Source organism: Vulpes vulpes, chromosome X, assembly GCF_048418805.1.
Source record: "Vulpes vulpes isolate BD-2025 chromosome X, VulVul3, whole genome shotgun sequence".
Taxonomy (NCBI): Eukaryota; Metazoa; Chordata; class Mammalia; order Carnivora; family Canidae; genus Vulpes; species Vulpes vulpes.
The window spans coordinates 76521148-76548575 of record NC_132796.1 but is presented as its reverse complement, the minus strand read 5'-3'; the positions used below and the strand labels follow the sequence as shown (position 1 = coordinate 76548575).

The 27428-nt window shown below is 36.7% G+C and overlaps 1 protein-coding gene and 1 long non-coding RNA gene across 20 annotated transcripts in view; one reads left to right on the top strand and one right to left on the bottom strand.

The window, feature by feature from the left end:
- Positions 1 to 27428, top strand: part of LOC140596058 (uncharacterized) — a 239530-nt gene that overhangs the window by 195238 nt on the left and 16864 nt on the right. The window lies entirely within an intron of this gene.
- PWWP3B (PWWP domain containing 3B) lies at positions 1207 to 27339 on the bottom strand. Of its 19 annotated transcripts, none has more exons than XM_072743311.1 (7): positions 27156 to 27291; positions 25943 to 26080; positions 24489 to 24674; positions 19945 to 20050; positions 17568 to 17749; positions 7678 to 7812; positions 1207 to 4980 (listed from the first exon to the last, which is right to left on the bottom strand). In XM_072743311.1, exon 7 carries the CDS (start codon positions 4756 to 4758, stop codon positions 2671 to 2673), a length of 2088 nt encoding a protein of 695 aa, XP_072599412.1. In that variant the 5' UTR covers positions 4759 to 4980; positions 7678 to 7812; positions 17568 to 17749; positions 19945 to 20050; positions 24489 to 24674; positions 25943 to 26080; positions 27156 to 27291; the 3' UTR covers positions 1207 to 2670. The 19 variants fall into 19 exon arrangements, with proteins under 19 accessions (XP_072599412.1, XP_025870652.1, XP_072599417.1 ...); XM_026014867.2 differs by having other exon boundaries at positions 19945 to 20121; positions 27156 to 27284; XM_072743316.1 differs by having other exon boundaries at positions 19945 to 20079; positions 27156 to 27284.

The window sequence follows — 27428 nt, the reverse complement described above, 5'->3', positions numbered from 1 at the left end:
TGAAGGGTGAAGGGATTGTAGATATTCAAGATTCTCACACTTATCACCACTCCAGTTCTCAGAGTGCTACTCTTTATTAGCATACAGTGATATAGAGACCTGTAAATGTGAATGAAGTTTCTGTGCAGTTCTTCTAAACTTAGAATCTTATATTCAGCAGTCTGCCTTATAACTGCGGGAGATGAAGGTCTCCTTAACCCAATGCGTTAATGTAGATGACAAGTGGGCATTCATACCAGACATACAAAGATAGGTTAGGGATTCAGATTAGGGCAGTCTAAGAGCCTGCCTCAGCAACCACTCAGGCTGAAAAGTATCTCATAATCCACAGATTTGAGAGCCAAGATCATCCACTCCCATACCCCAAATGCCAACTCATTCAAGAAAAATACATGCATGTCTGAGGCACACCTCCCTCACTACAATAAATGCCATAACATGACATCCCAGGAGGAATTGTGTACCCTCTCTTTACCTCAAACCATATATCTAGGAACTCACAAACATGAGGAAGACTTGGGCTCTGGTTTTCAAATACAAGCAGTGCACAAGGTTAATAAATATTTCTATTATGATATAATGCATCCTAGTCATTTTAGAAATTAGATTATTATCTGGCTCACCTAAAATCTGACCCTGTCATTTGGGTTACCTTAAATGCTCGTAGCTGGGCTTTAGACCACACATCGTTTGCTCTTCTGACTCACAGTTGTATGTATGAATGAATGAAGTAGTAAAGAAAATACTAGAACGAAGTACTGTGGTTGGCTCCACTGAGAAAACTGAAGGTGGGTAATAGACTGGAATGAAAGGGACACCATTTTATAGGTAAATACAGTGTAAATATAGAGTGTGGTGATGCCTGTTGTCAAATATGTTCAGGATCATGAGGAAGCTATGTGGATTGATATAGGCTGTATGCCCAAGGAGACTTGGACTTCGTCAGGCAGGGTCCAAAGAAGGTTCTATGGAATCTGAAGCTTAAACACTTTAGATGGCTTTCTTTTAAAATAATACAAAATCAATCATGATAATGAGTATTTATTTAGAATGATAACATATAACAAGTGTTAAACTTATGACAACTACAACAGGCAAAAATTCCAAACAAATTATAATATATATGTGTGTGTGTGTATTTTTTGTTACAGAAACTTCACTTATGTAGCTGCACAATCTGAAGTATGACAAAGTGACCACCCAAGGTGAAAGATATAATAGCTTTATTGCAAATTGAAACATCAAACATCTGCAAATTTTACATAAACATGTGGCCATGTGTACACATAATAAAAACCCAAGAGTGACACTTGTCTCAGTAAAAATGCAGACAGGTTCATGTTAAGCTTTAGCATTTATTTTTATGTCAAAGTTTTAAAATAAAGTAGCTCTCCTTTTATTCTCACTGAAGTCTTGTTTCAAGTTAGAATAAACAATTCATTGGCTTCAAACATTAACTTTTAGTTGTGTATTTTAAAACATACTCAGATAATTGTCAACTTTGGCCTCAAATGGAGGCTTTTTCTGTGGCCCATTTCCAAATTCACAGATTCTGGTCCATCTACTCTTTCTAGTAGCCTGGAATGACTTACTGTTTGGCAATCATATTATTAGAACCAACTAGAACTATTTTACGAATAAGCCAGATGATAAAGATTGCTTGGTTTGAAACAAATGACTATGTATTCAGAGATACAAGACTTAGAACAAAGTGCTTGCATTTTCTATAGTTTATATCAAACTAGATGGGCTCTAAAGCAATCAGCCTGGACTCATTCATCTAGAGTAGCCAGACCAGGAATACAATGACTCTAGCTGCCTTCCACATGTGGTCAGAAGGCTATATTAAGGTACACAGTCACTGTTAGTAATAAAGACAGCCGAAAGCCTGTTTTAAGAAACCATTCAGCTATTGAATTACAGACACTCTCATAAATGGAATTTCAGGGAAACGTAAAATGAACAATCCTGTTCAAGGCTGCCAAAATTATTTTCTGCATGCTGAGATATTGCTCACACACATATGGACTGCATGCAGGTAATCTATTAACTTTATTTTTGAATTCCAGACTGTTTTTCTTGCAAAAGCAATTGCAGTTAGTTATAATATATAGCAAAACATCTCTCTATCTTTGGTTCCATGTCTCAGAGTTATTTCTTTTCCAAAAATAAATAAGCATGGCAGGAAAAATAATTCAACTATCTTAAGAGAAAACCCAACATTTTATAAAAATTAAGCAAAAAAATATAAGTGATGTTCTTTAGATTTTTTTCTAATTATCTCCCTTAATATCTAACACCAGTGCAATTTTAATATTAAAATGATTGTGCACACTGTATTTAACTATACAGCATAGACATAAAAATGTCAAAAAACAAAACAAAACAAAACCGTACTTTCCCTTAAAAATAATTTAGGATTTATGCATTCTAACAATGTATGGGAAAGTAGAACTGCTGGTATCTGTTAATAAAACTGACTCTGAAGAAGCATAAGAAACGGAAACAAAGATGTAGTAATATTCGCAAATCCTAGAGATGGCAAAAAAAAGGTGAACGCATTACCCAAACTCTCCCATATCTGGAAAATATATGTTAGAATGGTTGAGCGATTTTTTAAAAACTAATATCTACTAAAGTTTCCCATTATGGTTTGGACTCTCAGGAGATTTAATGAGCTTCATTTGTTAATGGTTTCCGTCTCTTTTCAAATAAGATTTTTGCATCAAATAATTCTCTTTCCCTGTATCCTAGAGATGGTCCCTTTAGATACTTTGCTTCAGCTGCCTTGTAATCTAATCCATCCACAGCAGAAATTGAACAAATGATTGCTTCTGGCAGAAGAACTTCCAGGATAAATTTAATTTTATCATCTCTTATCAGAGTCAGCATTTTTTCATCTATTTGTTTGTATATTTCTTGTAAATATTTCACCACTTCATCCAGCTGATCTTCATCCTCAAAGTATGTTTCAATACAGGGAGTGAATCTATTTGCATTCAAAAATGACTTCAGCCACCTGGATGCTTTTGTGCCTTTTAAAATGGCTAGAAGATGATTCTCTGTTCCCTTTGCATTCACAATGAAGTCCACGAGGTTCTTGTTGGCTCGGTCCCGAGCAGCCTTCATTCGGTCAGGAAGAATTTTCTGGAAGGACATTTTCTTGGTCTGGGAAGTCACAACCATCTGTTCTGCAGGATTCTCATTTTGCAGCTTTGGAAATAAGTTCCTAAACGTGTTCTGTTTGATTACTTTCCTAATTGGATAACTAATATCAGCAGCATAATACTCAAGGAAAGAGCCCGAAAAAGAACCACAACCTAGTCTAACTCTGTAGTCACAAATCAGCGAGATGCACCAGTCAATACTTTCACTGTAATCCTCCCTGGCTTTTTCCACTAGTGCTTGTTTCTCTTTACAATCAAATTTCTTCAATCTTCTAAAAGGCACCCTAATGCCTCTCTTTTCAGGATTCATGCTTGCCTCAACAAAAAGCACACTCGCTTTTCTCTCTTTTCGCCTGATGCTTTTCACCACTGCTGGCCAAAATGGATATTTTTGATATTTAAACCAGACTATCATTCCTGTTTCAAATGAACGAGGCTCATAATTAAAAACAAAGCGTGGAAGTTCTTCATCTTCCTCATTGTCATCTAATATGGAAGAGAGAGAATTTACCTGTGCTGACTTATCAGAAGCTTGAAGTTCTTCCCCAAGTTCTTCAAAATCCAGTCTCTGAAGACTTCTTTCATTATTCACAAGGAGTGAATAATCCAGGGCATGGTTAGAGGCACTAAATGAAACCTGACATTCCTGTGAACAAGGCTGGGAGGATGCCGAGGTACCTGCTTCTGATTCCACAGGTTGATTCTGGCTGGTATCTGAGCACGGATTTGAGGGGCCCTCTCCAGGATCTTCAATATTCTCTGAGAAGGTAGAGGATTCAGTGGAAACAGCCATGGTCTCTGGGCAAACGTCTGGTGTCTCCTCTTTCACTGCTTTGGGCACAGTGAATGTGTCTGACAGCAAAGTTGGAGTGAACTTTTCATCTTTAATATATGCATCCTCCTCTTTGATTGTGGAATGCAAAGGCATAATTGTTGAGATATCAATCTTTTTCTTGCTTTCCTTTTCATCATCATCTTCTGAAAGTGAAGGAAAAGTTTCGCACCAGTTGGGGTTTTCTGATAACTTTGTTTCCATTTCACTTGGAAGAGCATCAATGGTTGCATGCACTTGTGATTTATCATCATACTGGGAATCATTATTCTCTGAGTTAGCTACTAACAGGGATGCTGCATTTTCACTTTCCTCAGGACACTTCAGTAAGTCTTCTTCATCTCCTTCATGCTTCCGATACTTTTTACGAGGGGGTGAATCAGAAAGTTTTTGTGGATCATTCTGAGACAGTGTAGTAGTTGCTTCTTCGTCTGAACTGCTTGCCTGACTCACATTTGTTCTCTCATTTAGAATATCCAGTGCCACTTTTAGTGACCTTTCATAGGCTGTTTCCTCTATAGGTAGATCACTGCCTTCTGACTGTGCTGCTAGTGAGGAAGCAAGGGCTTCAATTTGAGATTTACTTAGAATCTTTGTTTCTGTGCTTTCCACTTTAATTTTTTCATCCAGTGAGAGTATTTGAACTTCTAGGGAAAATGTCTTTTTTCTCTTACTGTTTGATGATATTTCAGATCTAGACAAAACCTTAGCCGGCCATAACTGGTCTTTCCAATTGCACAGGACATACTCGGCTTCCATTATGATTTAGATACTTGTACCAAGAGGTTACTATTCAGAGATTGAGGTGTCTGGCTATTCTTGACACTGCTAAGGCAGTTTCTACCAAAAGCAATACTCTGATCAAAGCCTCTTTTTTCTTAGAACTATAAAGGGTATACTGCTTGTGTGGCCTGTTCTTCTCCAGCTGAGTTTCCCAAGGGCGCTTGAACACGTTGTTTGAATGGGACAATGTGGAGGATACTAGAATAGGGAAAAAGAAAAGAAGAAAAGTATAAGAAAATAAAATTGGTTTGCCAAAGCAGAGGTGAGGTGAGCAATTGCAAACAGAGAAGAGGTAAAAGAAAGAACAATATTTGGCGAGGAGAAAACAACATAACGTGAGGTGGGGGATAAATGGAGAAATGGTTTTGTAATATCTCAAATTCAAGAACATGCACTTGTTTATTGCACATGAATATTAAGGAGTAAATTTATGTACATTAATGGCAAGGTGGAAGAGATTGCAGTGGTGTGTCAGCGATTCTGTTGTTATTAGATACTGTGGGACTTTGGTGCCCGTAATGTTATATACCTAGAGCAGTGGAAGGCTATACTAACATGAAATCTCATCTGTGATTTAGATATCATGTTTATCTTCCTTCTTGTTCTTATTGTTTCAAATTATCTCTGTTTGACACTGTTATGCTATTTGGTTCATACTAAAATAATCACTCTCAGGAAAATTGAGGTGGGGACAAGAGAGAAAGGAAGTAACAATTGCCCTATGTCTATTATGAGCCAGACTGTAGACCTTTGTTTGAATCCTCACATCGATCATCATGTGGATTTTAACTTCTTTAAAAATATATATATTTTTCAACAGAATTCTAATCCCACTTGATATGTTGTCTCAGTTCACAAATACAAAATATGTTTCATCGCTTTGTCTACTTCATAAAAATAGTTATCTGGAGAAATTCAGGAAACCTAGCAAGTGCCATCTGGTGACCAAAACCAGAACTGCAGCCTTCCCAAGAAGTGCAGACAGGGCCTCCATCACCTTCAGATCTTTGTCATGAAAGAAAGGTGGGAACTACATTTAGCCAGCTAGGAGCCTTCCCAGGCTTCTATAGTTTTTTGTTCTAAGCTCAAGAGTTTTGTTGTGTAGGATTATAACAGGATTATAATATCTTCAACTACAATATTTCTGGTTATAAATATATCCAGAAGCTGATTAAAAATGGAAAAGATATAAAAAGATATATGCAAAATAAAATACAGCTCTATACAAATATTCACTAGGAATATTTTCTACCTTTACAGAATTTTTTACATGTATAAATGAATGTATATCACTTCAAACCAACGTCAGATCTCAATTAAGAGAAGAGTTTGAACATCATTCCATACAAATAAGTATTTTCCACAAGATTTTTTTTTATGAATTACTTTTTTTAAAAAAAAGGTTTATTTATTTATTCATGAGAGACACAGAGAGAGAGGCAGAGACATAGGCAGATGGAGAAGCAGGCTCCCTGTGGGGAACCCGATGTGGGACTTAATCCCAGGACCCCGGGATCACGACCTGAGCCAAAGGCAGACACTCAACCACTGAGCCACCCAGGTGCCCTATGAATTACTTTAAATGAGGTTTTTCCCACATTTGCAATATTTTATGTCAATATGTTCCCTGATGATGTAAACCAAATAAATGAATAAATATATAGTAAGAGTATTTGAAATAGAGAGCAGTAAAGCTAGCCCTGTCTCTCTGACCACACAGATGATCCCAATTAATACTGTGGCAGACATGTTTTTCCAGGACTTGTTGCAAGTCCAGTAGTAGTATATGTATGTTTCACTAACAAGCATATTTCATTTTAAGAGAGATCACATGATAAATGCTATGCTATAATTTGCTTTTTTCATTTCATATTCTTTCTCAGACATTTCAAATCACTAGATGTAGAAGCTTTTGTTTCTATTCTCCAGATATATAGTATATTCTGTTGTATGACTACACCCAGCTGTATAATCACTCTAAGAAGTGCATATAGAAATAAACCACTCTATCTCATTGTCAGACCACAGCCCTGCTGACCACAACCATACTTGTGGTCTGGAAGACTGAGTTGCAAGGAGGACACAAGCAGGGTAACTGACGCAGAAACCAGGTTACATATTTGATCAGGTCTAGGAAAATTTCCACAATCAGCAAAAAACAAGGAGAGGGGATATGTTTACACGTCTGCATGTGTCTGTGAATGCTTATGTGTTTGAAACAAAATAGGTATGTTGTTTCAGCTTTTTCTTTCATCATTATAAAAATAATCATGGGGAAATCTACTATAAAGATGCTGAAACAGACTGAAAAATAACATTAAAATAGTCACCTGACCACCCAGAAATGCTACCATGGCATTTTTTTTTCCTCCCGGATTTTCTTCCAATCACACATATACACATGGATATATATGTGCAGATGTCTTCACTCGACTACATACATGTTCCCCTTTCCATACTCATGTGCAGATTGCATATACATAGCCCTCCTATGTGGCAATCAATTCACAGGAGTCTTTTTCCCTAAGCGGTCAAATATTTTTGTCTTTCGTTTTTGTGTGCCAATTAATAAATGCTTCCAAATTCAAAGAGTAACCAGAATATCTAACAATACAAACATGGGATGCCAAGTCAATAAATCAGCATGAACGGCCATGCTGCACAGAAGCTTTAATATAGAGGCTGTAATCTGATCACCCCTTTTCTTACTGTGGACATTTAAAGCATTGGGAGATAGAGAATTTCCAAAAGATCAATTCCTTGAAAACATCAGCAATTCTCTCAAAAGTACATACCATTCTCACCACTCTAAGACCACCCTCCTTATGTTCCTCATCTTTAGTCTAGGGCCCTGAGAAGTCCCTAGAAAATAAGTAGCTTTAAGACAGCCATTACCTTGAAGCTTCTTGTCAGCTGCAGACTGGTGAAATGCGGCTCCTCCCCCAAGACTGGCCAGGCACAGCTCACTTCCAAGCTTATCAGAGAAGGCTCCGCCCCCTCCTTGTAATGGGGATGATAGAAGGCGCCTCCCTGAATTAGAGAAGGGAGAATTGCCAAATAAAACCGCTGAAGTGTTAAAGGGCAGAAATGGTGTATTTCCCCAAAAAAGTTTAAATTGAAATGGCAACAAGTGTCTGTTTAATTAACATTTGACTCTGAGGGTGTGAGATTTTTTGATAAAAAAAGAGGTTAGCAAACTACCTTATTAAAAAACAAAAATCCAGTTTAAAATATTCCTAATATTTCTTTTTCCTTGCCTCTCTGGCACCTTACCTTTGTAGGTAAATTTTATAACCCAGCTGATAAACTTCTATTAAGATAGCTCATTAAGATCTTGATGGGGAATGCACTAAAACTGCACATTATTTTAGAAAGAATTGCTTCTTTATAATTGTTTTTCTGTTTTCAGGGCATAGTAAGTCTTTTCCTTTTATTCAGTTCTTCTACTGAATGCTTTAGGAAAGTTTCAGAGAATTCTTCACAAAATGGATATTTTTGACTACAGGCAGAAAAATCACTGGTCTTGCAGAAACATACCCATTTCACATACCCTCATCAATAACTGGAAATTCCTCCTTCTATTTTGTTGGTATTTTTCTCTCAGGCAATTCATGTGGGGATAATTAATTTTTAAAAAATTTACATGTCAAAAAATTTACATGTCTTTGTTTATTTCTATGTCTGAAATGTATTTTGTAATTTTTTTCATTAAAATTCTCCTGTATTGATTTTAAATTTAGATTTCTGATTTAACTTAGAAAACCAATTTTATATATCATTAATAATAATTTGGGGAATAAAGATATTGAAGAATGACGTGTTTTATTTGGCCTCTGTATCATGTAATATAGAACATATATATTAGAAAAATCCACCTTTATATATGCTTTAATACTGGAACAATAAGTACCAATAATTTAATGAAAATTATATCTAGACTGGCATATTATTGAGGACTCTAACAATTAGAGTATGTAATGTTCTGTACTAGAAACAATTCCTAAATTTCAGAGTCTTAGCCACAGAAGTTTATTTTCCTGATGTCATAGTGTAGGTCGTCAAATGGCTAGCTAGAATGGGGAGGGATCACTCCTCTAAGCGGTCGTTAAGAGATTCAAACTTCTTCCATCCTATGGCTGTACCATCTTCTTTAGCCTTGAAATCCTCCATTGCATTCTTTGCACCTGGCTAGCAATCTTATGAAGAGGGGGACTGGAGAATCCTGTGGCAGGTTTTAGGTGCAAGGCTGGCAAACATCACTGCTGGTCACAGTCAACTAGATAAAACTACCATAGAGACCAGGGAAGGCAGTCTCCCTGTGACTCAGGAGGAAAATGAAACAGTTTGGTGAACCCCATAGAATCCTCTCTGCCACAAGAAGTTTTTCCTTTCCATCTTATCTAGATTTATTTTATTTATTTAATGTATTTAACGTAATTTTTATTATGTAAAAAAAAATCATAGTTATAATGACTGGTACAGAAATTTCTAGTTGCTCACCCTAAGTCCACTGTTTGCATTAGCAGAACCCCAGGTGCATTCAGGGTGCAGTATAAACTCTTAAAATATTTCTTTTCCCAGACTCCCTTACTATATAAGCCATTGTTAGATGATGGAATTTCTTGCCAAAGAACATAAATGGAAATACTTGTAAAGATTCCAGAGAAGGGACCTCCAAGCAGGATAAACAGCCAACTTGGGCTTTTTTCGATTTACCTCTTCCTCTTGCTTCCCCCCTAGAATTTGACCATGATATAATTCATCTAGTCATTCTGGACCAAGTGAGAAAGGATGCAACTCAGTAGGGATGAAAAATTCTGAACCCCTGAATAATGGGGCCAGCTCATTCCAATCACTTTAACTTAGTGACACAATAAACTTTATCTTATCCAATTTACTCTGTTTTCCAGTCTTTCTAGTAGCAGGCCAAAATAGTTGATTTTGCAATCACTGACAAAAATAATATCATTTGTATTACAGAATTAATCTTTTCAAAGCTTTCAAAATATTTCTATATAATTTAAAGAGGATCATCAGGCCAAAGTAAATATGTCTTTATTTAAATAAAGAGATATAATCAATTATATATTTTATAATGAAATACTTCTTGTTCTGTCTTCTTATTTCACATGTTTAGAAAAAAATGCAACTAAAGTACAATCATTACATCAAAACCATAATTTCTTTTATTTGTCTATTTTCTATATTGCACATAAATCAGGAAATGCTACACTCCCTTACTATTTTCCAAACAAAATGCAAAGGAAAAAATAATTCTTTGCATAATATTTTACATTTCACTCTTCTATAGAAAGAAGGGGAGAAGAATGATAGCCAATAATAACAAAAGCTGTTACTACTACTGTTATTATAATGAAGATATATAATAATTATAGATATAATACTATCTAAGCCTGTTCCCAGCACCTGACATATTATCTCATTTAATAATCAGATGGTTATGTCATGGAGGAGAGTTTCATTACCAACTCATTCTGCATAACAACAGTAGTATTATTCATAATAATGTCAAAGACTGTAGAAGCCAGAAGTGTTTTTTAAAATATTTTATTTATTTATTCATGAGAGACACGGGGGGGGGGGGAGGGGCAGAGACACAGGCAGAGGGAGAAGCAGGCCCCATGCAGGGGATGTGGGATTCGATCCTGGGTCTCCAGGATCACGCCCTGGGCTGAAGGCGGCGCCAAACCGCTGAGCCACTGGGGCTGCCCCCAGAAGTGTTTTTAACCATGTGCCACATACTCTGCCAGGTGCTCTTGTATACATGATCTCCCTTGATCCTCACAAACTCCTGTTATGTATTATGAGTATTCCCTTTTCATAGATAAGGCTTTAGAGGTTAACAAATATTTACCAGAATATCTAGAGAGTATTTGTGCATGGGCATGGAATTTTACTCCAGATATTTTGACTCCAGAGTCCATGGTCATAATCACTAAAATACATTGTACCTATCTCATTGCAAATGGAAAATGCTCTGTAAAAGTGCCTGGATGAATAGGTGAATTAATTAATGAATTTTAAATAGTTTTGTATTGGGAGGTACTGGAACTTAAAATCTTGTGCCTGGTTCTGCATCTAATTTAACATAAAAGTGTCTTACATAACCTAATATAGTTATGGGAGTGACATACCATCTATTGATTAGAAAAACAAGTCACAGGTTCTGCCCACACTTCTAAAGAGAGGGAATTACAGAAGGAGGTGGGCCACTTAGGTTGTGTCTACCACAATACTGTATGATTCCATTTATACAACATTTTCAAAAAGAGAAAATGATAGTGATGGTGACATGATCATTGGCTGCCAGGAATTATAGGGAGGGGGAAGGTGTGACTATATATAAGGACAGCATAGAAAGTTGTGGGGTAATGAAACTCTTCTGAATTCTGACTGTGGTAGTGATTATATGATTCTATACATGTGTAAAATCCAAATAAGTATCATGTATTATATATGATACTATAAATTATGATTTTAACTGATCATAATTTTAAAAATAAAATTTAAGTGGAAAAATTTAGTAACCATTATATAAAAATCAACTTTTATAAATATGCTTTAGAAATCATCTGCTTCTTCCTAAAGCATATTTAATAACAGAGAAAAAATAACCCATACGTACATTATTAGAAAGTACCAGTTCTACTTCCACTTAGGATATAAAATAATCATTAGAGAGTGTCACCCATAAGTAAACAATGATAAAAATCTAGACGATATACAGATTGTAAAATTCCATGATTCCATCAGAAAACTCTGGTAGATTGACTTACAAAGGGAGATCAGCCCCATTAAAGAGGGACACATGCAGTGTTTCACCTTTGGCAAAGCATGGGACAGAGGTGGCTGTCATGCAAGCAGGTAAAAAGAAATCAGCTGAATTTTTAATGAAGTTTTTCATTCTTAATGGGCTATTGTAGTTTGGAATATTTGACATCCCAGACACTTATACACTCACTCACTGCCAAGTTCTTTTTCACAGTCCTTAACCAGAAGCAGCATACATGACTAGGGACAAAGCAGGAGATCAAAAAGAGCGTATGTCAGCGGATGAGGTGCAGGAGGCAATAAGCTATTGTTGGTAGACAGACACACAGCCCCACACACTTATCCAAACCCTTCTACTATGAGAAGCAAAAACCTTAAAGCACTAGAGGAGAAGCAACAAACCTTCCCCTCCTGGGCACTGATAAAAATCCATTGCTTCTGGGGGAGGGGTAGAAGCAAAACCCATGTGTCCAGGGAGGGGGAGACAGAAAACTTTCCCATTCCCAGGACAAAAGAAGAGATCCTTTGCTGCTGGAGGGGGGTGGAGCCAGGGGGAGTAGAAGTAGAAAAATTTCTGCCCTTGAGGTGGGGCAGGAAACCCTTAGGCCGAGGGTTCTACATGAATAAAAAGTAATGGTCAGCTACTGATGAGGAAGGGGCAAGGATATATCTCTCACCAAAGACCAACTCCAGGTACAAATCAGAGGTTTTCTACCATGATGAGAGGAAAGAATTCTGAGAAAGCACAAGCCTCAAGGTTCAGTTGCATAGGGCCTCCCTAAGGTTGAGGCTGGATAGGACAATGTAATTCACCATATCAACAGACTACAGGGAAGAAGAAGATCATCTCGATGCAGAAAAAAGCATCTGACACAATACTATAAACACTCATAAAAAAGCTCAGAAAACTTGGAATTAAATGGATCTTCCTCAATCTGATCAAGGGTATCTATTAAAAAGCCTAAAGCTAACATCATACTTAATGGTGGCACAAGGAATGTTCTTCTCCTAAAATCAGGAGCAAAGCAAGGAAGTCTACTCTCACCCACTACTATTCAATATTGGATACACTAGCCAATAAGGTAATGCCTGAAAAGTAAATTAAAGGCATACATATGGGAAAGGAAGACATAAAACTGTCTTTATTTGCAGGCATGATGATCCATGTAGACAATACCAATGAATTTACCAAAAAAAGCTATTAGACCTAGTAAGGAAGCTTATCAATATCATCAGATATAAGGTCAATATAAAATAATTTATTTCTATATAATAAAATTTGGAAGTTTTAAAAAGTACCATTTAAAGCATCATAAAAACAGGAAATACTAAAGTAAGACAATTCTAACACATATGTGCACATTTGTATGCCAAAGACCTCAAAAATTATTGAAAGAGGGGATCCCTGGGTGGCGCAGCAGTTTGGCGCCTGCCTTTGGCCCAGGGCGCGATCCTGGAGACCTGGGATCGAATCCCACATCAGGCTCCCGGTGCATGGAGCCTGCTTCTCCTTCCGCCTGTGTTTCTGCCTCTCTCTCTCTCTCTGTGACTATCATAAATAAATAAAAAATTAAAAAAAAAATTTAAAAAAAAATTATTGAAAGATAGTAAAGAAGACCTAAATAAGTGAAGAAATATATCATGTTCATTGACTGAAAGATCAACTATGTTTAGGATGTAACTTCTCTCCAAATATATCTACAGAATGACTGCAATCTCAACCAAAATCCCAGTAGACCTTTTGTAGAAATTAAAAAGATATCTCTACAGTGTATATGGAAAAATAATGGAACCAGAATAGGCACACTACTTTTAGGAAGAAATACCAAAGTGGAATATTCATGTTATCTGATTTTAAGACTAAAGCTATCAAGGCGGGCCTGAGTGGTTCAGTCACTTAATTGTCTGACTCTTAATTTCAGCTCAGGTCATGATCTCAGGGTTGTGGGATTCTGTCGGGCTCTGTGCTGGGCATGGAGCCTGCTTAAGATTCTCTCTCCCCCTCTCCCTCTGCTTCTCTCCCTCCTCTAAAAAGGGACTATAGCAACCAAGTATATTATTAGTTATCAGTTACTAATTATTATAGTATATTATTGGTATAAAATAGATATACAGATAAATAAAACACAAATAGACCAGCAAATATGGTCAACAGATTCTTGACAATGGTAATTAAATGGAGAAATGATGGTCTTTTCAACAGACAGTGCTGGAAAAATTGGACAGCATATGTAAAAATATTCATCTTGACCCCTTACCTAAGACCATACACAAAATTTAACTCAAAATGAATTACTGACCTAAATGTAAAAGTGGAAACTATAAAACTTCTAGTAGAAAACAAAGTAGGAAGCCTTAGAGACCTTCATTTACACAAAGATTTATTAAGACACAAGCGTACACCATAAAAAATTTGATAAATTGGACTTGAAAACTTCTCTTAAAAAATAAATTGAAAATCTACAGGAGGATATATTTGCAAAACACATATCTAATAAAGAACTTTTATTCAGAATATAAAAAAACTTCTTATAATCCAACAAGATTAACAACCCAAGAAAAATGGACACCCAATATAAAAAGACCATCATCAAAGAAGACATATGAATATCAAATGAACACATTGAAAGTTGATCAACACAATAATTAAGGATATGCAAATAAAACCACAATAAGACATCACTAACACCTTTATAAGAATGGCTAATATTACAAAGAGAAAAAAAACTAATAGTATCAACTGCTGGCAATGATGCAGAGCTACTGGAACTCATACATTGCTGTTGAAAATACAAGATACCACAGTTACTTCAGAAAACAGTGTGGCAGTTTCTAATATAGCTGGACACATGCTTACCATATAACTCAGGAATCTCACTCCTAGGTATTTACTCAAGAGAAATAAAAACTTATGTACAAAGATCTGTTCTAGAATGTTTATAACAACTTTAATCATAATGAGCAAAAATTACAAATCTACTGGTGAGTAGATACACAAAATGTAGAATAATAGAATAACAAATAAACTACTACTGATACATATATCAACATGGGTAAATATCAGAAACATCATGCTATGTGAAAGAAGACAGAAGTAAAAAACTATATATTATGCGACTCCATTTATAAAATATGTTGGAAAATAAAAACCTATAGGGATAGAAATTAGATTAGTGGTCACCAGGAATCAGGGTAAAGAGTACTGACTATAAGGGAACATTTTGTACTGACAAGAGGGAACAATTTGGAATTATAATAATATTCTATAGCCTGACTCTATTGGTCATTACATGACTACAGACTTTGTCAAAACTCTTCAAACTATACACCTAAAAGAGTGAATTTAACTCTGTGTAAATTATACCTCAATAAACTTGAGCTTTAAAAAGGCATCCAAAATCAGAATATGACTTATATAAAAAGTTTGTATTTTACTGTGAGAGCAATGGGGGTACATATAGGAGTGTGATCTGTACTTTGGATCATGATTACCATAAAAGGTTGTGGGTACCACCAGGTACATGTAAAAATATCTTCTGGAGAATACAAAGAATATGTTAGAAATTCAATTTGTTTTAATATTTTTAAGTTTTGCTAACTTATATTTCTGAACTTACTTTAAAATGTTGGAGGGCTCACATAAGATACATGACTTTTAATGCAGTTATGTGTCTCTTTCTGTAAATTTATATACTCACTGAATATCTCTTTCATTAGAAGTTAGCTAACACGGGACAAATGTCAAGAATCCAGATGACATCAGCACCTTACAGTTTGTGAAGCTTATCCTCACTGGCAGAGCCTTTAACTACACTGAGGTTCTCACATACCACTCAACTATGTGAATGGAAGGAAAGGAAGGAGTAGAAGCCAAGTGTTATGACCTGGAGACAGACATCTGGTTAAGAATTATGTCCTCAGTCAGAAAGCAGAAGCCAAATAACATATGAGAGACAGCATGGTTGTAGAATAAGCAAATATCAGTATTTTTAGTGTACAAGATTCATATAAAAGGGTGGAAATGGTTCAGTTAGAATACTCATAAAAACCATGAGGGGGGCATGAGCACTAGTAAAGCAAAGAATTGTAGATACATAATGGATATACAGAATATTGAATGGTCTCTAAGGCATAGGCACAAATAGCTGAAACTAGCTATAAACAAAGTTAAAATCTTATTAATATTCACTGGCTGAATGCCAGCACACTTCAAGAGGAAGAACATCAGAAGAAAACTTACTAAGAATGAAAAGGCCAGGAAAGAAAAAGACTAGTCAGATAGTGAATCATTGCTAGAGCCAAAGTGACTCCATCAACTCTGGCCAAACATATGTGAAGATGATAGGAAGAAAAGAGAAAGAAAAAAACCCAAACAAATAGGGACCTAGAGGTCACAAGAAGATAAACCTGCCATGTCTGGTGATTTTGTATTCCCCAGGTAATGCCAAGACCTACACCGTGTCAATGGCTAAAGCTGCTACGAAATTAAGATTCAGGATGATGGGATGGGAAATATATCAAAAGAAATAAAATAAAGAAAAGGCTGATGAGGACCTCACAACTTCATCATTATAGCACAAAGCAAACAAAGCTGTCCTGCAATCTATTTTTTTTTTCAGTTGTAAGTATGGCAATCTGAGTATTGAAGTAGAGAGACTAAACTATAGTGTTCTTTTTGGGATTAACAAAGAGAAGGACCAGTTAAATTAATTTGTAAAAGGTCATCAACAGTCATAATGTGTGTAGCAAGGAATAGATAAGAACATAAGAAAAGCAAAATAAAATCACCGAAATTCAAAATGAATTACCGAAGATCTGAATGTGTGTGTGTGTGTGATTCACTGGTACATCTGGCTATAGACTAGAAATCATTCAGTGACCTCTGAACCGCTGACAAAAATCCTTAGGTCACTGGACAACATTTGACTGTCCAGGTAGCCACAATAACTGTGATGTTAGAGGCCTCTATTGCCTTAGGGCTACTAAATAGTTTTCTCATTCAGTGTTTATACATATCCTCCTGAAAACTTGTGAGGAAGCTTGAGTAAGTAATTTTGAATGGGATATAGTAAAAAAATAAAGTCACTTAAAGGGAAGGTAAAGAGAAAAGAGAATAAGCAAGGGGATTTCTGTTGTCAAAGGCAAAGGAAGGTGGACAAAGGAAAATGGAAAAGACATACAAAAAGATGAATATATATACCTGGCACCAAAGAAACATACTGCACTTGGGGAAAAATATTTGAAAATTCAGAAAAAAAGAGAAGTAGTTCTATAATGTCCCACTATGAAATCCTTATTATACCTATTATATATAAGAAATGACTGAGGGTGTGTATGGTAGGAGATGTGGAGGGGTGTTGGAGAACGTGCTGGGACACCATTTTTATTATTTGATACTTTGGGGTCTCTTGATGTTTATTCTGGGGCAATCTTAACTTTTTTCTACAGATTTATTTATTTTACATAGAGAGTGGCAGTGGGAGAGGGAGAGAAGCAAATACCCTGCTGTGAGTGTGGAGCCTGATGCGGGGCTCCAACTCATGACCTGAGCCAAAATCAAGAGTTGGATACTCAACCAACTGAGCCACCCAGGAACCCCTTGGGTAACTTCAACTTTATAAAGCTGCCAATGTCGTCCTATCTACCCAAGGCAGTCAGACACAGATACTGCGGTTTGTGTCTCTGGGACTCAGACAACAGTACAATAACCTCATTAAGAAGATGAGTTTAGGAGTTAGATATTTGGAACAACTGCCATACTGCCTATTGAATATCAGGATAGTTTTCAAGGCTTTCTTGAGAGTCAGGTAGTTGGCAGAGACTTCCAAGTCTTCCATTTGTATAATTCTTTTATAGGAGTTTAAGATAAATCTTGCCTAACACTAGAATTTATGATTCATAATTTAAAATGTGATGGCTACTGAGCCAGAAAAATTATAAATTGTACTACATATTCTCAACCATATTTTAACATGAAATGGTAAGAGACTTACTGAATGTCACGTGGATCGTGGAGGATCTGGTCTGAGGGTCTGGTTGTCTTCTCACTCTAGGTGCTTGTCCCACAGAGCCTTTTCCCTGCTCAGAACTTCTGAAGTTGCACTGCCTTTAGGGAGCTCAACTGGCATCACATGCAGATTGCCCAGGTCATGTGTATCTTCAAAATTAACCTAGGCTGTCCCAAAGGAGACAGGGAATCAAATAAATTAAATGGAAAAGGTGTAAAAAAACTTCCCTACAAAATTTTAGCAGGCCTGTCATTCTGAAACACAGGAATGAAAAAAATCTCATCTATGATATAGATGCAATGCTTATAGTCCTTTTTTGTTCTTATTTGAAATGCTCTCTGCGACACAGTTATTATTTGGTTCATGCTGATATCTTTATTAGGAAAAGATGAGGTGAGGTGAGGACAGAAGAGTAAGGAAATAACAACTGCCTTGTGTTTTCCATAGGCCAGATTCTATGTAATTGCTTTTTAAAAAATGCTGAGTCCTCACATTAGTCCTTATGTGGAGCTTTTTCCTCTAGACACATACAGTTTTCTTCAATGGAGCTATAATCACACTCTACATGCTGTCTCATTGTGTGGTAATACAAAATATGTTTCATGGCTTTGTTTGCACACTTCATAAAGTTGCCTGGAGAAAATGTGGAAAATCTGGCAAACGCCATCTTGTGACCAGTTGCAGAACTGAACTCTTACTACCAGATCCTTCTTATGGAAGGGTGGGAAACTATATGCTGCCAAGCCAGCAGTTTTCTCAGGCTTCTAGAATATACCATGCTCAAATTTAGAGTTTTGTTATGCATTATGCAAAAAATGGAATGCTGATGTCCTACTTCCAATGGTCTGATAAAAAGTTGCATACTTACTAAAAGTTGAAAAGATGTGATTTGTAAAAAGAAAGTATAATTCTAGAAAAATAATTAATATTGTTTGCTGAATATTTTTCCATAATATTTATTTACAAATACACATGAATGCATGTAATTTCAGACCAGTTTTTTACCATACTGAAGCACATGGTTTGAAAGTTTTTCCCAATAAGTATTCTCATTGTGATTTTTTAATGAATCACTTCAAATGTAATTTCCCCTTCTAATTTATAACATTTTAGCTCAAACTTTTTTCTGCTACTGTTAAAAAATGACTAAATATATATTGAAGATCATTTTGACACAGAGATAGAAAAGACTGTCTTATGTCTCCAACCACGCAATCCCATTAGCTGGTAGCCTTATATTTTTTGTGATTTTCGTTATACATACTTTTTTAAAGCAGTCTTTTACGTTTAAAGGACACAATACAGTGCTTGACATTCTGCAATTTCCATTTTTCACCTAATACTACTTCTCAGACATTTTCTGAATCACTACATGTTCATACTATGTAACATTAAATTGTATGGATGCACTGTGCCACATAATATTTTTAAAACTGCTTAATAGAAATAACGCAAATACCCTGTCTCACAAATAAACTTAATAGATATAGGAAAATGGTTCTTGCTGACCACAGCCATACCTGTGGTCTGAAAGAATGAGTTGCAAGGAGGACACATGCAGGGTGGTAGCCAACACAGCAACCAGGCTACACGCCCGATCAGGTCCAGGAAAATTTCCACTATTGGCAAAAGACAAGGGGGGTATGTTTGCATGTCTGTCATTGTGTCTGTGAATGTTTATGTGTCTGAAACCAATCAGGGACACTGTTGCAGCTTCATTGTGCTCTTCTCATTATAAAAATAATCACAGAATCAAGCAATTCTAAAAATGCTGAAACCAAATAAAAATGTATTTTGAAATCCCTAGTAATCTGAACACTTCAGAGATGATGACTGTAAACATGGGAGTCTAGTTCTCTTTAAGGAAAATGCATATATTTTCCACAAATGTTATCACTCAACAGAATATCTGAATCCCTTCCACATTTGTCCTTGTACATTTACATTTGTGTTGTATGTGTCAATCACTTTTGATGTTTACATTTTTCAATCAGTTACTTTTTGTGTAGAATAATAAATGTTTACATCAAAATATAACACAATCCATAACAAAAATAGAAACATGGAATGCCATGTAAAAATTAACACGAACAGCATGCCTCTCGCTTAAGTCTTAATTTAGAAACTGTAATCTGATCGCCCATTCCCACACTGTGGACTTCATAAAATATCGAGAGAAACTAAATTTTCATGGGATTGATTCTGTCACCATAACAGCAATTCTCCCCAAACCGTATTCCATTTCCACCTCTCCCAGGCAACAATGTCTGGTTGTTGTTGTTGTTGTTTTTTTCTTTTTCACCGTAACACCAAACCCCCGAAGAAATTCCCAGAAAATAAGTAGCTTTAAGACAGCCATTACCTTGAAGCTTCTTGTCAGCTGCAGCCTCGTGAAATGCAGCCCCTCCCCCAAGGCTGGCCAGGCACAGCTCACTTCCAAGCTTCTCAGAGAAGGCTCCGCCCCCTCCCTGTGATGGGAAAAGTAGGGGGCCTTTCCCTCAATTAGAGGGAGGAGAATCGCCAAGTTAACTGAAATTCACTTAAAGGGGAAAAACGTTCATTTTTAAAAGACTTGAAAGTGAAATGGCAACATGTGTCTCTTTAATTTCCATTCAAACCACAGGAGTAAGGTGATTTCCTGAAAAGATGTAGCAAATCCCTTCATCATAAAATAAAGGCCCAGTTAAAAATAGCTCTTGCATATTTTTCTTGCCTTTTCTGGCACCTTATTTCTACAAGATTTTAAGACCCAGCTGGTCATTGTCCAACAAAACGACCTTTAAGGGGGCACCTGGTTGGCTCAGGTCATGATACCATCCTGGGATTGGGTCCCACATCAGGCTCCCTGCAGGGACCCTCTTCTCCCTCTGCTTATGTCTGCCTCTCTCTCTGTGTCTCTCATGAATAAATCAATTATATCTTTAAAAAAAGACCTGTTACTCCTCCTTTCCGATGGCAGTGAATTAATATATTATCTTGTGAAGAATTAAATCTCTACAATTTTATTCTTCTGGCCCTGGGACATGGTATGTCTCTCTCTCTCTCTCTCTTTTTACTCGGACTACCTCGTTTATCCTTCAGAATGTTTTCTACTTTTTTCCTTTTCAAGTACAGTCATTCCTTAACCTTAAAACGTCAAACAAAATGCTTAAAAGGAAAATACATATGTATCTGAATAAACTGAAATTTTAAGAATACAGTAAAAACACATAAACCAAAGTTGAAAACAGAAGAACAAACTTCACAAAACCATCTTCAATTAAAAAAATCTCTAATCTAAAGTGGTGCTTCCAAATGAATAATAAATATACAGCAAGGTGGAAAAACTTGAGCAAAGGATATAAATATGCAATTCACAATATTCTGAAGGAATAGTTCTTCCCTGCTCCTAATATTTATACTTCCTGTGAGCAAACTCAAGTAATCCAACTACAATAATGAATTTCTCTCTCTCTCTCTCTCTCTCTTTCTCTCTGGATTTTATTTACATATTTGACAGAGAGCACAAGTAGACAGAGTGACAGGGGGAGGGAGAGGGAAAGGCAGGCTCCCTGCTGAGTGGAGAGTCTGATGTGGGGCTGGCTCATGACCTGAGCCAAAGGCAGACGCTTAACCAACTGAGCCACAAAGGTGCCCTTCCCACACCCTCCTTTTTGTACAGTTGCAAACCCTCTAAGCTGTTCAGTAGATTTGTTTAAATGTGGTGTTATAAGGCCTACTTGATTCTCACAATAATCAATGCCCTGCAACTTCTCTTCCCCTTGTACAAAAGCTGACATTTTGGCTCCCATCTTCAACTGTATTTCTTTTATATTGATTGTACAATCTGTTCAGTGGAGAAAGGAAAGTGCTATTCATTGGGGCCTCTCAAAACTTAAACATTCAAAATAAAAATTAAAAGTGAACTATACATTGAAAGATACTTACCTTCCCTAATAATCAAAGTGATGCAAACATAAACAGCAATGAGATTTTTCTACCTAATTTAGCTTACAAAGACGCGAAGAAATGAGACAATAGCAGACCAGAAAATGAGTAAATGGGCACTCTTGCTCATGTGCTAGGTCATGAAGCTGGGAAGAGGGCAAAACACATTGAAAGCCAAAATCTAATGGACTCTGAAACAAAGGGATGTGTTCTCTCTCCACCAGTATTCACTGCCTCCTGGGCTTGGAATCTGGACTCTTTTTGGTAGAACCAAGGATGAGGTGAGTTATATTCAGATTGTAAGAAACTGGTGAATGTAACCCCAGAATGAGCCTTGTGTAATTTCATGTCTCTTCTGGTGAGTGTAATGGTGAATGACGACTACCTTTAGTAACTACCATACTTATCTATAAACTCTCCATCTTTCCCATATGTCCACACTCCTACACACAAATTAAAAAATGTTTTGCTGCACTATGTTTTTGCCCTGACCATGTCTGCAGGATAGCATTGACTTGGCCATGGAGTAGTTATGTGTCACAGGGCCCGGCAGCACCCTCCTTAAAGATACAGCTATTCCTGGGCAGGAACTGAAAGTCAAAAGTCATTTGTTGGATAGACAAATGCCCCCAGTTCATTCCACCCTTATCTACATTTGGCAATTCCTTGTTCTTGTGCTATTGTTGTTTGTAACTTCTACTTCAATATGGGAAAATCATCTTTCTATCCTCTTTTGTTGGGCTTTCGTCTTCACAAAATATTCAAGAAAGTAATATTTAAATTTAGATTTTTTTAACTTAGACGTGTTGTTTCCCGGGAAGTGCTAAAACCTACACAGTGCCAATAGATTGTTCAGGGGGTTAGTTCTCTTAAGATAATGTTATGCTGGGTAAAAACAAAGATATATATATATACATATATATACATAAGACCCTCACTACCCCCATCCATTAGCACAGTGAACAAGTAAATACAACTCCTGCCTCCTGCCACCTCTGACTATTCAGGTTGGAGAAATAGAGCTGCAGTATGACACAGCTCTTCCTGTAATTAGCAAACAAGAGAAAGAACACTGTTTGCATTGAGGCCTCTAAAGAAAGAAAAAGCCATCATTCTTCCAGAGACATATAACAGCAGGATCAGACTGGGTGAAAATTATTCTGAATTTTCACAACCAACCTGAATAAAGGATATCAAAGGGTCTTTGGTGAGGAGATATGGATTTCTGTTGGCAGACTCCAATGTTTAGCTTTTAAGAATTTGTCATGGAGGCATTATGACAGTCACATTTTTGAAGGGTTTGAATAGGCAGGTAGGCAGGCAGGCAGGCAGGCAGTCGTGGGTTTGAGACCTTCATTAGCTCAGTGGAGAGAAAAATATCAAATCCCTGACAACTATGCTAAGTTGTTATCTCCCCACACTACAGAGCATAGTTTAGAAAGATGCATGAGTCACACGTATCTCTGATATTAACCTAGGCTGTCTAAATATTAAATCATATTTAATGGCACAATAAAAAAAGAGTTTGTTACCTGTTTAAGTGTGTAGTAAGAGACAGATGAGACAGGAAGTATGGGAAAGGGAGCAAAAGAAGTCCTAATTTAACCACAGAGAAACTGATTTTGCACATGCTCAATTAGTGCCACCAGATAGAGACAAGAAATCAATCAAGAGATACACAATATGCTAGGAAAATCCTTATGTCACTTATTTGGTTTTAGCTGTCTGTGTTTCTAGAGAAGTGGTGTTTTTAAAGAACCACTAACTTCTTCCTAGGGCTAGTAAATGGTTTTCACCTGCAGTAGCCTCTTATCCTTCTGAAACTTCACAAAATAGCCTGAATAAAATATTTTCAACGAGTGACAACTGAGTTAGATTAAAACACAGAAGACAAGAAAACGGATTGGATAAAGAATTTACTTTTGCTAAGCAGAAAGAATGTGGACAATGAGAATGAAGGTAAGATAAAAATCAGAAGAATACATAGTATTGACCAAGGTTAGAGACATGGGATATATTTCGGGGGAAAGGAACAAAAACAGAAAAGAAGTATGATAACAAACCCAATATCCTCTTTATTATTTATATTGTACCATAAAAAGGGAATGTATGCATGAGAGGCTTTGGCAGTATCAGACATTATTTGTGTTCCTGGATAATTTGGGCCATTGGGACCCCACTGGGTTATCACGAGGGAATGTTCGGCTTTAGGTTTTCTATGCAGCTGGTGCTGTCCTGTCTGGTCCAAAGCAATCTCATGGACAAAGATCATAGGGCTCAGCATCAACCTCATTAAGTGTATGACTTTAGGGAGTGAGAGAATTGTGATGGCTGTTGGGAACGAATTAAATGTCAAACCACTATAAGGTGCTATTCAAGAGAGTGTACAGATGTCTAAGGTCAGAAGACTTTAAGCAGGTATTAGGGAATCTGTAACTATGTTATCTAGTATGTGGTGATGACAACCTAGCTGTCAAGGAATGGAGAGTCAGGCCATGGGCTAAAATCTCAGGTAGATAGTTGAATAGACTCTTGCACAGTTTTCTTCACAGTGGTTTAACAGATGAGATTTTTTTTCCTCCAAACAAGAAGCTATGACTCTTAATTACAGGATGGGAAACAATATAAATTGTACTGCTAATTTTTGACCTGACATAATTTTAATATGAAATGTAGCTTTTATTTATTTTTTTAAAGATTTTATTTATTTATTCATGAGAGATGCAGAGAGAGAGGCAGAGACAGAGGCAGAGGGAGAAGCAGGCTCCATGCAGGGAGCCCCATGTGGGACTCGATCCCAGGACTGCAGGATCATGACCCCAGCCAAAGGCAGATGCTCAACTGCTGAGCCACCCAGGTGTCCCTGAAATGTGGCTTTTAATTCAAAATGCTATGGTTACAGTGGGAAGCAAAACAAATTACACCCTAAGTTCTCAACACCTTTTTCACATGAAGTATTTCATGAAACAAGAACTTTACCCAGTATCACGTGGATTATGGAAGGTCCGGTCCTGTGATCTGGTTGTCTTGATTCTCACTCCAGCTACTTCTCCAGCAGAGTCTTTTCTCTGCTCAGCAATTCTGAGGTCGCACTGCCTTTCTGGGGCTCAACTGGCATCACATGCAGATCCTTCAGGTCATGGGCATCTCTGATATCAACCTAGACTGTCCCAGGGGAGACAAGGAATCAAACCAATTAAATGGAAAAGGGGTAAAGAAATTTCCCTGACAAAACTTTCAGGCCCATCGTGCTGAAACACAGGAAGGAGGTGAAACTTCATCTGTGATGTAGATGCCATATTTATTACCCTTTGGGTTATTATGATTTGATTCATACTAAAATAAGCTCTCTCATGAAAAGGATGATTTGGGGACAGGAAAGAAGGGAAATAACAGTTGCCTTGTGTCTTCTATATATAAACCTTTGTAGCTACTTAAATAAAAATACTTTCTATTTGAATTCTCACCTCAGTCCTCGTATGGGTCCTTTTTCTATTATATATGTGAAAAATTTCAACAGAACTGCAATCACACTGCACATACAGTCTCATGATCTGCTAATGAAAAATATGTTTCATTGCTTTGTCCACTTCATAAAAATGGTTGCCTGGAGAAAATTTAGGACACCTGGCAAGCGCCATCTTGTGACCAGAAACAGAACTGCAGATACCCTGCCTTAGTAGGGAAGGGTGGGAACTAATTATCCAGACAGTAGCCTTTTTGGGCTTCTAGATTTTTCCATTCTCAATTTAAGAACTGTGTTAGACAAAAATGGAATTATAATTCTGATTTTCATGTTTTTATTATGATATGTCTCATGCATACTGTATGTCTTCATCTTTTTTCAAAGAAAGCAAATCTCCACAATAATGGTCAAAATAGAGTGGTTTGCTCTCTATATTTCTAGATTTTTTTCCTACAGATATTTATAAATGTGCATGGTTTTTAAAGAAGAATATATTTGATCATCTCTCCACATCAATAAATATTTTCTTACATTATCTCGTTGCAAAATACTTTTATAAGGGTTGTCTCTATTTCTAAAATTTGATCCCATTTTATCATAGTGAAAATTATTCTAGCTTACTCTTTTCAAAATAAGACTTTTTAAATGGAGAAATATGATATATAGAAGACTGAAGTGTTCTGTCTCTCCAACTATACCTATATCCCCAAAAAATAAAGTAGCATGCGTATTTCCAGATTTTTCTGGCATATATTAATGTGATGCAGGTCATTCTGCAATTTGTTTATTCTTGGAATATACTATAGACACCTTATCTTATTATTTAGCTCATTGCATTAGCTTAGTCTTTTCACAGCTGCATAGTATTCAACATTATTGGTGTACTATTCTATGTGACTATTCTATAATATGTTTCAAACATTTTTTGAATTATTTCCTAAGAGTACATCAAAATACAAATACATACCTTCTGCTTGAACCACCATCTGGCCAATAGTCTAAATATCAGAATTGCAAGAAAACCCAAGCAACCAGATAACCAGCCTTCTCAGATCCACCTCCAGGTAAAGACAATGGAGTGTGAATGTGGTGTCTATTTAAATATCTGTAACAAAACGGATTGCTCCCTCTCAGCTCCATTACATGTTTCCAAAAAATCTAAGGATACATAAAATCTAAAGAAGAAAATACACACCCATCATTACTTCAACCACTGAATTGTTTACTTCGTACATTTGAGTCTAATCCCTTTGACTGTTTCCCTCATTATAGATATCCTAGAATGTACTATCTGAGATTACATTTACTCACCCATATATTTGAAGATCTTTCCATGTTTATATATGCTTACACATTTGGGGGAAGGTAGTTCCTCCGTGTTTTAAATTCTCTTCTTTATGCTGACACAGGTAATACATGTTAAGTGAAATGTGGAAGAAAGAAGTGGAAAATTTCCTCTCTTCTTTTCCCCAGACATCTTTTATTGCTAGACACACAGTTTGTTGTGTTTCACTATGTTAACATATGTCCATTATTCCTTAGCTTATGATTTTTCAGATCTTTTTCAGATTATAGTAAAACTAGAAATACATCATTCTTCTGATAGGTAGAGATGTAGACAAATATGGTCCTCTGAACATCCATAAAAAAGCAATTCTTTTAAGGCACTGAGTATCACCTGACAAATAACCAAACTCCTAATTTTCAGAAGTACTTAAATCTGCACAGTTACACATTACTTCAGATTATTACTATATAAACTCCACCACGACAGTAAGATTTGTTAGAAACACAATACAACCAAAGTAATATAAAAACCCAACACCCCCAACTAAGTTCATTTTTCATTTGGGACTATCACAATCTTTTTTTTTTTTTTTTTTTGGTCAAAAAGAAAGATTAATTTCTCAACTTTTGTTTCACCATTTATCCCATCTTACCACTGCTTTTTGTTTAAATCCTAAAATGGTCTATTCAGAAGTTAGCTTTGGTAACCTCATGAAGTATTTTTTCCGCAGGTGTAATCTGATCACCACCTCCCCCACTTTCAATATGTGGACTTTTAAAATATCTGAAGGAATACCAAATTCAGATATTAATTCCCTCACAGAAACAAAGTCTCCCACGAAACGACACTCCTTTCCCTTTACTGCAAAGCAGCAGTCCCTTCTTTTCCTCACCTTTACTCGAAAGTTTCCAGAAATCTCCGAAAATAACTAGCTTTTACGACAGCCATTACCTCCAAGCTTCTTCTCTTCGGCGGAAGCCTCCAAGTCTGTCCGTAATGCAGCTCCTCCCCAAGACTGGCCTGGCACTGCTCACATCCAAGCTTCTAGAGAATGCTCCGCCCCCCCCCGCCCCCCCCCCCCCCCCCGCTGTGATGGAGAAAGCAGGAGGTCCTTCCCTCATTTAGAGGGAGGAGAATCACAATTTAAACAGAAATACAGTTAAAA